This window comes from Rattus norvegicus, chromosome 1 (genome assembly GCF_021556685.1).
Source record: "Rattus norvegicus strain SHRSP/BbbUtx chromosome 1, alternate assembly SHRSP_T2T, whole genome shotgun sequence".
Classification (NCBI taxonomy): Eukaryota; Metazoa; Chordata; class Mammalia; order Rodentia; family Muridae; genus Rattus; species Rattus norvegicus.
In genome coordinates this window covers 28,087,870-28,105,643 of record NC_141534.1, presented here as the reverse complement: position 1 = coordinate 28,105,643, position 17,774 = coordinate 28,087,870, and the positions used below count along the sequence as shown (strand labels likewise).

The 17,774-nt window shown below is 41.5% G+C and overlaps 1 protein-coding gene across 5 annotated transcripts in view; it reads right to left on the bottom strand.

The window, feature by feature from the left end:
* The window catches only part of Ncoa7 (nuclear receptor coactivator 7), a 161,418-nt gene that overhangs the window by 123,414 nt on the left and 20,230 nt on the right, over positions 1 to 17,774 (bottom strand). For all 5 annotated transcript variants that reach the window (NM_001432413.1, NM_001432412.1, NM_001432414.1 and 2 more), the window contains 1 exon segment: positions 13,001 to 13,120. In NM_001432413.1, coding sequence (NP_001419342.1) covers positions 13,001 to 13,059 — 59 coding nt within the window. In that variant the 5' untranslated portion in view covers positions 13,060 to 13,120.

The window sequence follows — 17,774 nt, the reverse complement described above, 5'->3', positions numbered from 1 at the left end:
GTCAGCCTTTAAGGTATGAGGATGGCAGGAGGACAATTGCTCATTGGAATTTTCAGATGCAAGTTTCTAGGAGAAAAGAAGGAAACCTCCTAAAGTTGAATATGGTAGTAGACATCTGCAATTTCAGCACTCACAAAGCTGAGGCAGGAGGATGGTAAGTTTGAGGCCAGTATGGACTGTATGGAGGGAGTCTGAAGAAAAGAAACAGAGGGGGAATGGGATCTCTGCTAAAATCATCAATGGTTGAGCTTCAAGTGGGAGCTTGATGCTGCCCAGCTGAAGCACAAGGCTCCAGTCGCCAACCCAGTTTTATTTTTATGGAAGCTCATTGTGCTGGCAACAGTGGAAGGTGGCAGATGCGTATGTCTCTTCTATGATATTTGATGCTTGGAACAAAAGTATTCTAGACTGTGCCCCTAAAACTGTCACTTCTCATGGGTGAATGAAGTCTAGGTGCTGAGCAACGTGATTCCTGCAGAGGGAGTTGAGGGAGTTCCTGGTTGATGGATGGGCTCTTCTGGTCCTGTACTCTCAGCAGCCGTATTACACAGCCTGATGACTTTCAAGAGGTCCCTCCTAGTGAGACTACTGCATCAAGCACTTAGTTTTATGTATAAATTCCTGGAGGAGTAGCACAAACATAGCAATGAGACAAAGTGATCTCAGGGCCATCGACAAAACAATTCACACAAAGATTAAATCTTAATCTTTAAGATTTAAAATAAACAAATGCATCACGAAAACATATGCGATGTATAAATACACACACTCACATGCATGAACACAGGCATATAATCTAGGTATCAAGGTTCAGGAATATCTTACCACCCTCATCTTCCCTGACAATCTGTGTTATTTCATGTTGGTGGTCATCGAAAACTATGACTAAAATATGTTTCTTGACAAATTTCAAGAATTATACAGACTCCTTAAATTTACAGGTGCCTTGCTATGTTGCCCAGACTGGCCCTGAACTCACACTCCTCCCACTTCTCAGGCTTATGTTGGATTACAAGCAAATGCCTTCAGACAAAGTTCAATAAGCACTCATTTTTATCGTATTGTTCTAAACATCATGTATTTTAAAGTTCTTTAGAAAAATTTAAAAATGTGTATGTTTTTGCTCCATGTATGTATTTCACGATGTATGCACCAAGTACCTGCTGAGTTCCAAAGGGGTTGAACCACCTGAAACTGTGGTTATGAGCCACCATGTAGGTGCTGCAAACTGAACCCAATCCTTGGCAAGAGCCACTTCGACAGCCCAAGCCCATAATTTTTAGCTCACTCAACCTCATCAAGAACATAGTACTATTACACCCATCACAGAGACATTAAAACAAAAGCAACAGCAGCAACAAAACCCATGCCTGACACCCACAGCTACTAAGTAGCCCCACAGACTGGAACTCCTAGGAGCTCCAAAGCACAGGGGCCTGAGCTTCAGGACAACAGTTAGGGTAGAAGGTTGCCAGCTTAATTTACCGACCTTCTGGGAAGGGGAGCATCCAGATTCCCCTGGGATTTCGGGCTAACCCCACATGGTGTTAACCTTTAGCTAACCTCAGATGGAGCCATGCTGCTGCAGCGTGGGAACATATTCTGTGAAGATGCAAATGTTAATACCCATTAGAAAAATAATTTCAAAGACACTCAGCGGTATACAGCACCCTCATTCCCAGCCTCGTTCCCAAAGAGCCTTAAAAACATTAAAGCATGATACACAATAAAAATGTGTCTCTGTGTCTGTATACTTTAAATATGTATAAGAAAAATGTCAAAGCCATTTGTTATAACACTTTATAACGAAGTCTACTAATTCTACCTCATCCAGATTAACCTGTTAACCTGGTTAAAAAAATGAGAAATAATCGGGTCTCGTCAGATGACTCAGCATGTGAAGGCACCTACCATCAAGCATGATGACAAGCACAGTGACACGTATCAAAGATGACACAAGCAAATAAAAATAAAGCAACAAATACAAATGCTTAACGTCATTAAGAATCAGGAAGATGACATTTTAAAGACACAGCGAGGTGTCGTGCGATCACACTTTGAATGAGTGGGGAGGATGGAGGACAGAAAATTCACACACACCGTTGGTAGGACTGACAAGTAGGGCCACCGCTACGGAAACCAGGACAGAGGCCTCTCAAAAGCCTAGGTCCACCAAATAAAGTGGCATAACACTCCTATAATCCTAGCATTTGGGAATCTAAGACAGATGGATTGGAAGTTCAAGGCGGTTCTCAAGTATCCACGAACTTCAAGGCAGCCTGGGCTCCGAGAGAACCAGTCAAGTAGATAATAGAGAAGAGTTTGAACATAAAGAAATAAATACAATAAATGTTTGCGGTCAGAAATATGAGAGTTACTCTGATCTGATTATTACATATTATATACATGCATTGAAATATCACCCTATATCTCATATATATATACATATATATATATATATGATTATGTGTCAATTAAAGATTTTAACTGCTGAATTGAACTCATAACCCACCTCCCTAGTGGGCTGTAGCCTACAGCTTAAAAAAGCAAAAGGTACTTGGGATTCAATCTAATCGCTCAACCTGCTCCTTAAAGGGAAGCAAAACACAGGATTCTAACTGCTAATGGCTAAGTACTCACGAGCTCCTTTTTAATCTCTAGAAAAAGTTAATGATTTCACGAGCTCCTTTTTTTTTTTTTTTTTGGTTCTTTTTTTTCGGAGCTGGGGACCGAACCCAGGGCCTTGCGCTTCCTAGGTAAGCGCTCTACCACTGAGCTAAATCCCCAGCCCCCACGAGCTCCTTTTTAATCTCTAGAAAAAGTTAATGATTTCCTGGAAACATTAGCAGGTCAAATCTGACTGCAGACGTTTTTCACAGTAATGAACAGTAGTAATATGTAAATATTCCCTTAAGAGCTGTCTGGTCTGATAGGAAAAAAAGAGATTTAAACAACAGCACAGTGCACACAAAAGTTTAATTAGTAAACCGGCCAAAGAAATCAATGCTTTTGAAATATTCTTATCAGTTTTAAAATTAATAAAATCGCTGAGTATGGCAAACTTTATGGTGATAAAAATCAAGGCTCACTATCCATTTGTAGTTTACATTTAGGATGGTGTTTGACATATTCTGTCTGTCACGTGGCCACTAAATATTTAGCACTGGTTATATGCTGAAGACTGTGTTAACTCATGGAAGGAGCACTTAACTGCCACGTGGCATTTTGAGAGGAGATGGGCTGTAAACCATAAACAAATAAAAACTATGCAGAGTGTATTCCAGACCCCTTAGGCAGACCTGTGTGTGGGTCACTTCATGCACGCTACCCAACAGGCAACCTGAACAACAGATTCATCACATGTATTTACGCTACCCACAAGATCAAAGCAAATGTTTGCAAAGGTACTTTGTAAAGTACCATAAATACTCACATACGCCATTGTCTTGCCCTAGCAGCAAGCACAGGAAAGCTGACAGAGTAAAATGAACAAGAAAGAAGGAATACACTTAAGAATGACCGCATTCAAGTATCAACACAGTGAAAACCTGTTGTCTGAAAGAATATCTGAGTCCAACTGGTAATTCATTTCTTTTTTTTTTTTTTTTTGGTTCTTTTTTTCGGAGCTGGGGACCGAACCCAGGGCCTTGTGCTTCCTAGGCAAGCGCTCTACCACTGAGCTAAATCCCCAACCCCGGTAATTCATTTCTTCTAAAACTTCAGATGGACAGTCAAATAAATGATGGCCAGCGGGACAAAAGAGTCCACCGACTTAAGTTAAAAAATAAAGAGCAACAGTCCACATGGCACAACTCTGCCCACATGACGGGCTCTTTCTAGTATAGGATAATGCTCTGAGCATGTGGGAGAGGGGAGAGGAAGAGGGCGCCCCTCTGTCCTCACCCAATGTGGCAGTATATCCAGTCAGAACTATCCAGATGATATCAAGCTAAGGGTCTGTGCTCAACCTCAGAGGAAATGAGACCTTGTGACAGGTATATTTCTGTATTCATGTCTATTATGAGAAACCAGTCACTTTGAAAAAGACCAAACTCAGAACTCTGTCACAGAGGTGAAATATGCAGACTGTGTTTCCTAGCACTGTGGTTGGTTAATATGCTAATAGTAACAATATTATAGATGGATTTACTTGATTAAACGTAGTACAGGACATCTTCAGAGCACAAACCAAATACTTTTCAAAGGTCTTTTATGAGCAACTTGAAACTACAAAATATCCTGAGTGAGGTAACCCAATCACAAAAAAGCACACATGGTATGCACTCACTGATAAGTGGATATTAGCCCAAAAACTTGAATTACCCAAGATACAATCCACCGACCACATGAAGCTCAAGAAGAAGAATGACCAAAGTGCAGATGCTTTAGTCCTTTTTAAAAGGGGAAACAAAAATATTCATAGGAGGAGATACTTAGACAAAGTTTGGAGCAGAGACTGAAGGAATGGCCATTCAGAGTCTGCCCCACCTAGGGATCCAGCCCATATACATACAGCCACCAAACCTAGACCATATTGATGAAGCCAAGACGTGCATGGTGACAGGAGCCTGATATAGCTGTCTTCTGAGAGGCTCTGCCAGAGCATGACAAATTCTAGCAGCCAACCATTGACCTGAGAACAGGGTCCCCATTGGAAGGGGGCTTGCAACCCCATAAGAACAATAATACCATCCAACCAGAGCTCCCAGGGACTAAACCACCATCCAAAGACTACACATGGACAGACCCATGGCTCCAGCTGCATGTGTAGCAGAGGATGGCCTTGAGGGGCACCAATGAGAGAAGAAGCCCTTGGTCCTGCCAAGGCTGGAACCACCCCCCCCCCCAACTGTAGGGGATGTCAGGGTAGGAAGACAGGAAAGGGTGGGTGGTTGGGGAGGGGGATAGGATAGGCGGATTATGGACAGGAAACAGGGAAAGGGGATAATATTTGAAATGTAAATTAAAAATATTCAATTAAAAAAGGAAAAAAAGAAATCTAGAACTGAAAGGCATTCAGCAGGGCAAATTTTTATTGTCTTTCTTTTAAACACATAATACTGCTATTAACAATTCTGCTAAGTGTTTAGTGTTTGAAACACTAAAATTAAAATTTTAAAATAAGGATGTGTGCTGAAGAGTCCCCCCCCAAAAAAAACAAAAACAAAAAAACAAAAACAAACAAACAAAAAACCCAAGAAATTCTAGAAGCTAGAGTGAATTTTTCCCATTTTAATTTACAGTGGGTTAAGTTAGTTTTAAGCTGCCAGGATTCCCCATGGATGTCTTTTCCGTCCACAGTATGAGGAACAGCAAGTCACACAGCCTAAGTTAACCTACAAAAGAACTCTTCAAACTTTTCCTACATATAACATTAGCCTTTTTACCTGAGGAACTTATACATGACCCTAGATATACAGGGATTATAAAACACACATAGATTAAACATTTACTGATAACAAATCACCCATTCACTTTAACATAATTTTGGCATATGTGTAAATTTCATCATTTATCAAAGAGGAAGGCAACTTTGTATATTAATGAGACAGATGAATTTGTTTATTCATATGTGAATAATTAACTCTTGGCTGATAATTGGACATTTAGCATTTCCAGTATTCTTCAGCAAAGATCCACATTTTTATTTTAAAGTTGTCAAGGTTAAGAATGTCACGCTATAAATTCACCGCACAAGGGTACAGCACATGTACGGCCATTGCAGAAAATATTATAGTATACATTCTGTCCTTGTCCCAAGCTTACATCCACGTAATTTTTTTTTAAGTTAAACTCAGTTCAGCAATTCAAACTGCAATGTAAAAAAATTTCAAGCGTTGGGATTTGGAGTGAAGAATGGGTGGTTAAGGACACACACCATTCTCACAGAGGACCTGCGTTCAATTCCTAGGACTCACAACTGCCTGTAATTCCACCTCTAGGGGACCTGACATCACTCTGTCCTCCGCATTCATATGGAGACATAAACATATATGCACGAATAAATAATAATACTTTAGAAAAGTATTTAAAAAATATTTTAATCCCGACACACTGACCTGCTACTCACATGCTAAGGAGTAGGAGTAGGGTAATACTGTAGTCTTCGTTGTCTATAATTAAACCATGTTTCTACAAAAGCAAGGCACCTGTATCAACAGTAAACACGGGGCAGTTCACAGCAAACCGCAGTCTCGAATAGGAGCTGTGGTGTTTGAGAAAACATCAGCCAGCACTCAGTGGCACAACACCCTGCACCCACGTGCATGTGCATGTGCATGTGTTTGGATCCAAGCCTGTCGGGAAGCTGTGCAATGGAGGAATAGGGTTAAGCCACTCAAAACTCTCAGAATTCATTGTACGTTTGATTTGCAGTTACACTTTGGTCATTCTAAGTCGAGAAACCTTTTCTTGGTGCCAAGATTGTCAAGACCCTCACATTCAGTGATAGATCAGCCGGGGTGTGCCTACAGTTTAAGAAGCTGTGTTCTACAAGATGCTCTTAGCCAAAAGGCGCCACGTGGCTTTGAGCAGGGTTAGTGGAGCATAAGCTCTGGATGAGAACAGACCATGGTGGGCTCAGAGGGGTGTTTTTTTTTTTTTCTTTTTGGTCTACCTGATATCAACATCCAATTCATGTAAGAGCCAAATCCCATTCGGAGATGAAGATTTATATTTATGAGATGTTCGTATAAGGACATTTTCACAAGCCTTTCTTCTATCAGGGCATGGAGGAAGAAGGGAATAGTTCTACTGAATCCTGGAGAAGGATGATGATCACAGATAAAGATAAGAAGTCCAGGCCTCTGGCTACCTCAACATCTTCCTGGCAGTGCAGGGAGTCTGCAACTCAGGTATGCCTTCTTAATACATGACAGTGACTTTGATTACCAGTCACTGACTATAAAGTGGGGTTAAGCCAGTAGTAGATCATTATTATTTTTGCCTCATGGGCTTAGGGCCCAACTGTTAAATACATGTGAAACTCAGATTTCTCAGGTTCCTTTGAACTATATAATTCTAGGTTATAATTTTCTATTCCCTGGGTTACCTAAGTGTCTCTGGGAAGCTTGTGATACCAATTTGCTTTATTATGTAAGAGTTCCCTCCATGATCTCAACAACAGGAGCAGCTCACCAGATGAGACCAGCCTGTGGGGATGAAGACCAGCTGAGGATCAAAGTGCAGGCAGACACTAGAGGAAGGCCTGGAGTTAGCTGTCCAAGCATTCATTCACTATAGCGGGCTCTTCCTCCCTACACAGCAGTCTTGGTTTCTCTCTAGTGGAACGGGGAAAGTTTACCAGGAATCTTTAAGAAAGAAGTGAATATATAGTATGTGTATGTGTTTGTTTGTTTTCAAGATTAAGTCTCACTATGACGCTCTGGCTGTCCTGGAACTCACTCTGTAGTCTTGGCTGACCTCAAACTCACAGAGATCCATCTGCTTCTGCCTCCTGAGTGCTGGGATTAAAGGTGCCACTATGCCTGGCTGGAGAGATGGCTCGGCGCTTATAAGAAATGATACCATAAGAACTTTAAAGTGTAATATTCGTGTTTAGCAGCTGGAGGAATGTAAAGGACACTTCAAGGACTTGTTCAGAGCTGTTTGCGGAAGTGACTGTCACACATTGGTAGCTGGGAGGCTCAGGGTTGTCCAGGCTGGGCCAGAGGCTGGCAGTGGGAGTGCAGCTTTTGCTATGAGGAGTGGGAACGGGTGCTCCAGTGTACCCTGTACTCTGCGTCCTTTATCGCTGCAGCTGCTGACAGAAGGGGGTTGGGATGATACTGCTGGCCCCAACAGGGGCAGGTAAGAGAAGAGAGAGGCTAGGAGCAACAGTTCTGCTTTTAGTGATAAGCAAAGAGGAGGCAGGGACCCAGCAAATCTGGGGAAGGCAGACCACGTTGTAGAGCTTAGTCACTCAGGGCCAATTTGTCAGGCCTCCCAGACCTTGAGAGGTAAAACGTAATGTCCTGCAATCTTCCCACAGTCCTCCCAGAACCTCCTGCAACACACCACGTGGCTTAATGTCATCAAGTAACCCTCGATCCTGAAACATTATATTTTCAAATAACGTCAAAAACTCTTTTCCACTTTTTACTTTTCTGGGTATGGGTATGGGCAGGTGCATGCCTCAGCACTTGTCAGGAGATAAGAGAGCAAACTGTGGGGAGTGTGCAGTCTCTCCTCCCATCATGGCTCTCAGGGGTGAAATTCAGGTCATCAGCCCTGACAGCAAGCGCCATTATACTGGCATGCAGAACAGGTAAAGATGGGCGTGAGGTGTAGTTTAGTAGTAGTGTATGTGCTTAGACTATCGGAGACCCTGGGGACAATCCTTACTACCACACACACACACACACACACACACACACACACACACACCAGACATACAACATAACACACATATAGGCAAACATACACACACACAAACACCACACACATACACATACACATGAACATGCAGCACACACAAACACCACACACACACATACACAGGCACACATGTACACATATATACACAGGAACACACATGAAAATCACAGGGCGCCAACAATATCAAACGTGGGAGCAAGGGAGCCCTATCTGGCATGAAAGGAAGAAATACCTGCATTTTTACAATGGAAAGGCAGGCAAGCAGGATAACCATACTTAAATATCACCCCAGAGGACAGCAGCACAAGAAAAAAACTTAGTTAATAATTCTGTTCCCCATTTGGTGAGTTTTCTTTATTTCTGCTGTTGATATTTTGAGGGTCTTTTTTTTCTCTGTGCTTCCTTGTTTCTTCCCTTCTTTTGGAGACTGGGTCCCACTGTATTAGCTGCGTCTGGCTCAGGAAGTGCTCTGTAGACAGACGGGTTCTGAAACGCACATGGACCCTGCTGCCTGCATCTGAGTGCTGGGCTCACAGGTGTGCGTGACCACGCCTGGGCTTTCATTCGCTCTTTCAAACCATGTTCAGGATCATGGAACAGATAAATGCATAGATAACTGAGTCTACAGATCCTCTGCAAAGACACGAGGAAAGGTCCTAGGGTCATCCAATCTCACTAAACATCAACTCTGTGGAAGCTCCTCAAAACCAGGCGGCGAACGTTAGGACATTCTAACAGCTCACTGGGACTGAGAGCAGAGTAAATCCAACCGGTGGGAGTCCACTGTCCCACTTAAAAGCTATACAACTAGATTCCAAACAACTAACTCAGTACAGGATTATTCAAGCATAACTTTTTGTTTTTTTAATTTACTAACGCTATTCTCGGATTCACTACTGAGTTTAAGTTCCCCGTGAACTTGAGACCCTCCCTCCTCTGTGTACTTCAGTCTCCTTCAGACTCTCGGGAGCTAGGAATCCAAGCCTGAGGCATAGTCTTTACTGTAAAGTCTTAAATTTAACCTCGCTGTGAGTGAAAGGCACATCAGTGAAGGAGAGGTTTGGAGAGAGTATTTACCAAACAAAGTCATACAACGCTTGTGAAACCACAAGGTAAAAGCCCAAAAGATAACCAATGACTATTTACTAACTAGAAAGAAGGAAAATGGTTTGAAAGGGTTTGAGGCCATCGGATACATACGGTGGTGAGCAGAGTGGGGCATACCTTGCCTTTACTCTTCTCTGAGCACAAGAGGAGGCTTAAGGGAAATATGAAATTGACTTTAGGGAAAGACTGGGGTTGCATCAATGTGGCCTTGCCCTTGGCCTGACTTTGTGTTTCTTCAGAGATTACTTGGACTTGCTTGGACTGCCCTTTAAGTACACTGCCCCAGAACAATCTGCCTGTGTGGCCAGAAACTGGCTCTCGAGTAAGTTCCATTGGGCAATTCCTCCTTATAACGATTCCAGTTTCATCAGGAAGCATTTGGAAAGATTTATACTCTGGGGGGCTCCTTTTTTATTTCTCTTTTCTTTATTCTTTTCTGAGAGGTTGTTTTAATTTTTTTTAAATGTCACCATTTCTGGTTTTCATTGTATAGCTAAACTACAAGGTGACCTCTTTCTTTCTCCCCTCCCTTCCTTCCCCTTTCTCTTCCTTTCTCTCCATCTTTTCTCTCTCTCCTTCCCTCTGATCTCTCTCTCTTCCTCCTCTTTTCTCCTCCATCCCTCCCTATTCTCCCCTTTCTCTGTATCTCTGTCTTCCTCATCTGTCTGTCTGTCTGCCTTTCTCTCGCTCTTCTCTGCCCTTGCACTCTATATTTCCTAGTGTCAAGTCTGCTATTTTGTCTTAAGGTCCCACTGAGGCTTCCTTAGTCTACCCGGAGACTGCCAAGGTCACACTGAAGCATTTTTGGCATGCCTTTCCTCTGTCTGTCTTTCAGAAGAGGACAAGGTACATATCACAAATTAGTGTGTGCTTTGGGCTGGAGAGCTTTTTCCCTATGTGGATCTGCACACTTTGAAAAGGCTTCCTTCACACTTAAAGGACAAAAAGGTAACATGGAGCAGGCTGTTCCCCATCAACCAGGTTAGTATTAGTATTAGGATGTGGAAATCCCTCTGTAGCCAAACTAGGAAAGCACTTTTAGAACTGTCTCCACAAGGCACCAGTAGAGAGAAGGAAAAAAAGAAGGGTCAGGGAACCCAAGAACTTTGGCTTGAATTCTATATCACATACAAAATTCAGCTCAAAATGGAACCAAACCTTAAATATAAAACAAAGTATTATTTAAAAGCCTTTAGAAAATAAAGCAGAAAGGAATATCTATAGAATCTAGGGCAGGGATAGAAGTATCACTCTTAACAACTAAAGCACAACTCTCAAAAGCAGAAACTGATAAACTGAACCAGGACAAAATTTTAAACTTTTGTTTTATTAAAAGGAAAAAAAACGAAAAACAAAACAAAACAAAAAAGCAAACAAACAAAAAACCCAAAAACCCAAGCTACTGACTGAACCAGAGTATTTGCAAACTGTCCATCCCATAAAAGACCATAAGTAAAATATATTGCAGTCCCCCAAATTCAACAGCAAAAGCCAGGATATCCAATTAAAAAAATGGGTAAAAGCCACGTAAATAAAGTTCACTGAAGATCTAGCAGTGGCAGCATACCTGTGAACAGACACTTATATGTATATATAATGATCATCAGGCATTAATTAAAACTGTGATGAACTCTTACTGCACACTGGTTGAAATGGTAAAGTAAATGCTGAGACCATCAAATGCTGCTAGTGACAATGCAAACAGGGTCACTCACACATGGCTGAAGGGAATGTCATGTGATACGGCCAGTCATTCTGGAAAGACTAGCAGTTTTTTATAAAGTAAAATGTTAATTTATTATTGATCTAATAATTGAGCATTTAACCTAGAGAAATGAAAACTTGCTTTCACGCAGATTTACAGACTGATGGTAATAAGCAGCTTTGTTATGAACAGCCCAAACCAGGAAGAAAGATACTCTGCAATGGAAAAATGATTAAAGAGCTAACATCTGTCCATCCATACAACAGAATTGTTTAACACAAAGGAATAAATTATTGGTAACCAACACATGCAACAACTTGGATAGGTCACAAGTGAATCACAGAGGGGAAAACAAATCTAATTGCCAAAGGTGATATGGTATATGATTTCATTTATATCATAGTCTTGGATTGAGAAATTGAGTCTAAGAATCCACGAAGTAGTTAAAAGGTGTCAGGAAGAGAGGGGGAAATGAAAACAGTTTCAATATGGCAGCATGTAGTATCCATTTTATGAAGACATCAGTCCATGTTAACTGTGATACTAAATAAACCTACTCATAAGGTAGAACTGCATATAAATATGTAACACACACACACACACACACACACACACACACACACACACGGCATCCCATAGCAATGTCAGTTTCCTAGATGTGAAACAGTACTACTAAGGGGGGAGGGACTAAAGGATACAAGAGTTTTCTAATATCACACACATCTACAAGGAAATAGCCAGTTATCAAAACAAAGAGATAATCCTTCCCTGAATGTACTATTTTTCTAATGGCTCATCCATCACATGGCTGATTTCTTCCTTCCCCTATTTTGTTACTCTAGTCCTAAGAGCAGGAAACACTCTGCTACTGTAAATACTTCAATTCTTGCTTTCCTAAGTGCCTGATTTGTGATTTAGTATCTGGACTGGGGCAAGTCCTTTGGAGATGGCCTCCGTTTGAATACTGACTCGGAAGCTGCATGAAGTGGATGAAACGTTTTCTGAGTCTTATATACTCTGTTTGTAAATGAAGATAAATAGCCTATGTCCAGGCCTTATATTGAAGCTATACAGCTAAAGCACTCATGCCTCGTAAGTCATCAATCTACTGCTTTTACCCCGTTAAAACTCTAAAACACAGCTTAATTTCTGAAAAATATATTGAGCAAAAAATTCTTTTGGTTTTAGTTCCAAGACATATATTTTAGAAAACAGGAAGTGGATCTTTACAAGCATAGATTGTGGGTTGGGGATTGAAAGAGGCTAAATTCAGTTCTTAAGCATGGCAATTAAGGAGCCCATCATGATTACTTGGAACCTAGGCTCACTCTGAGGTCAACAGCATTATCGATCATTTAATTATGATGAGTGGCAGCCAAACAGCTGCCTGAGCCTGTGACAATCCAAAGACACAGATTCTAGTGACCTCGTCTCATCTAGTGCATCCACAAAACATAGGCTTCTTAGTAGCAATTCTCCATTAGTAGCAAGACTTAAATATGTCAGATTTTAAATCAGCGCTCAGCCAACTGAGTTCCTGACCACCAGGAGCTAAGAGGCTAGGGTTAAAGCAAAAGTCTGAGCACCCTGCAGGTCAGCAACAGCCTGGTATACCCTCTGGGAGGTTGTAGCCCCAGAGAACCATCCAAGGTAGAAAAGGGGTCATTTACAAAGGACAAAGTGGAGCTCTATTGCTGAACAATCACACAGAACACAAAGGCCAAGTAACTCTCCAGGTCCAAGTCTTCTTCTTGGCTAGTGTTTTAAAGCTGATACAATACACTGATACAATGTTGCAAAGCAAATGCTTACCTAGCAAAGTAACTCTGTTTCCGTTCCTTCGGTTCCTTCTTCTCTTCCTTAGTATCCATAATATACAACTAAAAGTGCACAGTATTTGGAAAGGTCCTCTTTGATCAGTGAGTCATATTCCTGCAATTAAAAAAAATAAAGAAACTATCAGTTGAGGTGTTTATAATGGCTAATAATATACAGAATAAGGCAGAGTGACATGGTCCAAAACAAATGGAGGATAAACTTTAACCAGGGAATAGTCACATGAGCTGAGTACAAAATGCAAATGGGTTGGGAGCCAGGCAAACCACAACACTACAATTAGAATGCTAAGCCACAAAGCAGACTAGAGATGGGAAACTGAACCGGAACGCTTTCTTCATAATTAACAGTAATATCAAAACAAAATCTCCACCGACTAGAAGACTGGGCTGGCGCTACAGATGCTGCTCTAATAAATTTATTTTTAAAATATCACACACACAATCTATAATTATGGGGAACATAATTCACTATAAGTAGTTGTCACGGGTAGTATGACGATGGCTTACTTGGGTGTTTTATGGAAATGTGCTTTGTTCAAAAGTAAAAACAACTTCGGCATTCTCATTTACCTTGTCACTTACAGCTCACTTGAGCAAATGTGGCAATGGAAGCCTGGAGGAAACTACTCTGAAAGCTGTGCCTTTTGGCACGTGCTCAGCCTCTCTCTAGCCAGACACCCTCAACTACCTAACCTTGCCGCGGTGGCTTAAACAATAATAAAAGCTTGGGCTTAGAGCAATTTCCATGTATTTATACCACTTTCATCATGCTCAACATTCTCCAATTTTGAACCAAAGCACTCCCAGTTTCAACAAGTTCAATTATTGACGAAGCTTTTGTATTCACACAATCTTGAGTATGCTCATCGATCGAACTCAAATGGAAAGAAAGCAAAGTATATCTGTAAAACAAAATGGTCTCTGTCTTCAGTTCAGTTCAGTACAGCTCCATACACAACACACACTACAGGAAAGGCACTATTATTTCGGAGTCCAAGCTAAATGAGGATTAGATTTGCTCTAATGGTCTCTACTGCCTGATGTGAGGCAGACACAGAACTGCAATGTTATGAGAATTTACTGTTTCAGAGGGGACATGGGTGCCACAGGAGACTACAGAAAGAACAAACACTCAAAATTAGCATCCCAAGATGCACGCAGCTCAAAATGTGTCAGGTTGGACATTATAAAAATTCAATTTTTGTCATATAAAAGGATTAATGCTTTCAAATTATTTTTAATTACATGTGTGTGTGTGTGTGTGAATACAGGCCCATAAGTACAGAGGCCTCAGATCTCCCTGGAGCTGGAATTCGAGGCAGTTGTGAGCTGCCTTCTGTGCATGCTGGGACTCAAACTCAGTTTTCTTCAAGAACAACATATGCACTTAACTGCTGAGTCATCATCTTTATCCCGAAAGCCATAAACATTAACAAACAAACCACTCAGCCTTCCTTAGCCAGCTGACACCTTCATTTCACACACTAAGGATGTGGGTGCTACTGTGGGCTTCCTGAGACAGCTACAGAGAAGTGGTTCTGCTTGAACCAAAGCAAGAGAAGAGCAGCTGCCTGTTGCCTAACACCAAGTGTGCAGCACAGCAGTGTGAAGAGAAAGGCATGGGAAGGATATAGGTATGGAAGAAAGGTCTTGTTTGATATGATAAAGACCCACGTAGCAGTATCCCAGGTAAGAACCCTGCCCTTGCCACTCTTCGAGGCTGCTGCTAGCCAGCTCTAAGTGAGCCCCACCCCACTGACTGCATTTGCAGCAGCTATGCCATGAGCAAATACTCCAACGGCTGTACATGAGACATAGATTTTTCTCATCCGATATGAGTGAAATGAAGTCATAAGTATGATTCTTTCTCAGGTCAGTGTGGCAGAATCATGATCTGACAGTGACCTCAAACCATGAAGACAGTAGAGTTGACAGAACTTAGGGTTAAATTTGGTTAAAGAGAACAAGGCTGAAAACTAGGTACAGAAAGGGGAATGACTCTGAGCAATACTGAAGAAGCAGGCAAACTGAGATTTGGCAGTCTATTCAATACAGACAGTGCAGGACAGGGAGGAATGAAGGCCACCATGTTTCTGCTTCAGGGACCAGGTGAACTGTGACTACAGAGCTACCATTCGGTGTACAGGAAGAGGGCACCCTGTGTGTGGGGTGGTGCATGAGGAGATTCACATATGGCTTCTAAAATATTTAGAGATATTTTCTAGTCTTCTAGTGCATTTGGCTACAATGAAGGTGCAGGAGAACAGTAAAAGCGAGAGGGAAAAGAATAAGAAAATTGGAGCATATGGTTGTCATTAGGGTAAAAAGAAAGGAAAAAAACAATACTATGAGATCAATCTAGAAGCTTGGCACAAGCTGTGACATCAAAAAAAAATAAAAAATTAATCCTGTGGGGAAAACTAATGGGAGCAAATTGCCTGTGGCTCATAGCAACTTTGGGCTGTCAAAAAATAACCCTCAGGATCTAGCTCCGAAAGGCTCAATTCTGATGACGGTGACAAAACCCAGCATACAGGGTAGTTAGGACTGTGATAGGTAAAGAGAGATGAGGGGCTCCGAGATGGGGGAAGAGGAGGGTAGGAGTGGGGAAGGAACCAATCTTTCTGTCATCTACCTGCCGTTTATTAAAGCCTGCTTATCATCTTTATTAATCCTTAGGACCACTTCACTCAGAAATCCTGTCTTTAAGTGGGTGGGGGACACGGGTGGCTGAACTATCAACTAATTTCCCTCACTTGAGAGCATTGAACAGGGATTTAGGTCCAGCTCTGTATTCTCTGGTGTCTTGTAATAAACATTGGAGTCAAAAGTAATGGGAAATGAGCCAAAAAATGTAGCATAGGATCTACAATGCAGTGTTTCAAGCAAAGGCCACGGAAGCAAGACAAGTGTAGCTGGCCTTATCAGCTAGAACTGAGTCCAAAGGGCAGTGGGCACAGAGGCCAAACTACAGCGAATCTGGGTGATATAAGGGAAAGGAAAGGCAGGAGCTCAACCTCCAACTCCAGCTAGCTTTATCCCACACAGTGGTTTGAATTCAGGCTCTTTCTCAACTCTACCTTTTTCTTCATTCCTTTCCTGGGCTTGAGCTTACCTTGTTTCTCTAGACCAGATCTAGCACAGGCATTTCCTGTGTGCCCTTTTCTCTCCTCTTCAGGAATGCACGCCATCTGCTATCTTCTACCTCAGGGCATTGTGGCTTACGTGTGACAAACCTCTTCCCTTAGCTTTCACAGTCCAAACCAGAAGCTGCTTTCAGGCCAAACATTACTTTGGCTGCCACTGCCTTTGGCTTTCCCTAAGTATATGGTACTACAATTGGTACTAATCCAGAAAAAAGCTTTTTAACCAAGAGGCTACATTAATCCAAACTTGGAGTTAAGAGCTCAATACAGGGTAAACTTTGAATGTGTTTGGTATATATAAATATTGCATCTAATATATAACATATATATTATAAAATAAAAATTTTGATGGTGATGTAGACTCCTTCCAGCTTCCTTCAGAGTCTTGAACTGATTCAGGCCCTAGGCTCTCCATCCTGTCTGGGCCATATGGCCCTATTTTAAAGTTCTCTTCCACAAGACACCAATATGTTATGATCTGTTTATTAAATTTCTTCTCATGAATAAATATGAAGCCATGATAACCTAATTGGAAAATTTTTTATATTGAAAGCTGAACCAGATGCTAATATTTGGTTCCAGAAGAAAAATATTGATGAAAATAGGCAAGGGAGGAAACAGTGCAAGAACTGACATCTGGTGCGATCTGTTGTTCTGGTTAGAGCTAACTAAGCTCAAGCCTTACCCTTACCCACCCCCAATATTTTATTAGGTAAATTAAAATGTGCTAATTTGGTTTGTTTTTAATCTTTGAATATTAAAATGATTCTTAAAGCAAGACAGATGTACTCATTTCATCTGGAAACACAGCACCAGATAAAACAGAAAGAGGTCCATACTGACTCTGGGAAAGGACTTGCAGGAAACACCACACGGCAGCCTTTGTGCTCCAGTGAGGAAGCAGAGCCCCTAACTGAGTCTATAGAACGGCATTTTCCAAGTAAGTGCTTATAATGGGTTTCTTAAAAGCCCTTCATTCATTTAATGTCGATACACTCTAGACAAGAGTCTCCTACAATTATGGTTTATTGCAGACCTAAAAGTGTTTTCTGAGTGTGAGATCAATCTCTCATCTAAATCTTTCTTTTTTTCAATCTTAAACCAGAAGGGCCAATATTAACCAATCTAAATTCAGTTCATTTTTCAAAAACATAGAAAACCTTCCCCTCATTAAAGCTACAGAACAGACAAGGTTTTTTTGTTTTTTTGTTTTTGTTTTTGAATTATGAGTATAGTGTCCTCTGTGTAAGACTGTAGCATCACCAACAAAATTCCAGGACAGAGCTAGTGGAGACTCCCTATTGTATCAAGCCAGTGTAGACTGCACTGTACTGCAAGGCTTCTGGGCCCGCATCTGACACACTGTAGTCCTTGAGCAGGTAGATATAACCAGGCAGGGACAGTCCCCAAAGCCCAACAACTGTTTTCCCAATAACATGGTTCCTAATACACGGCTGAAATAATGACAGGCACATGCACAGGGGGCTTAGTGACACCCAATCTGACCACTGAGAAACAGATCAAAAGTACCTTTTATGCAGACACTTCCTCCCAGAAAATCATACATAGCAAAATGCAACAGGTGTTCCTTCTCTCTTCAAC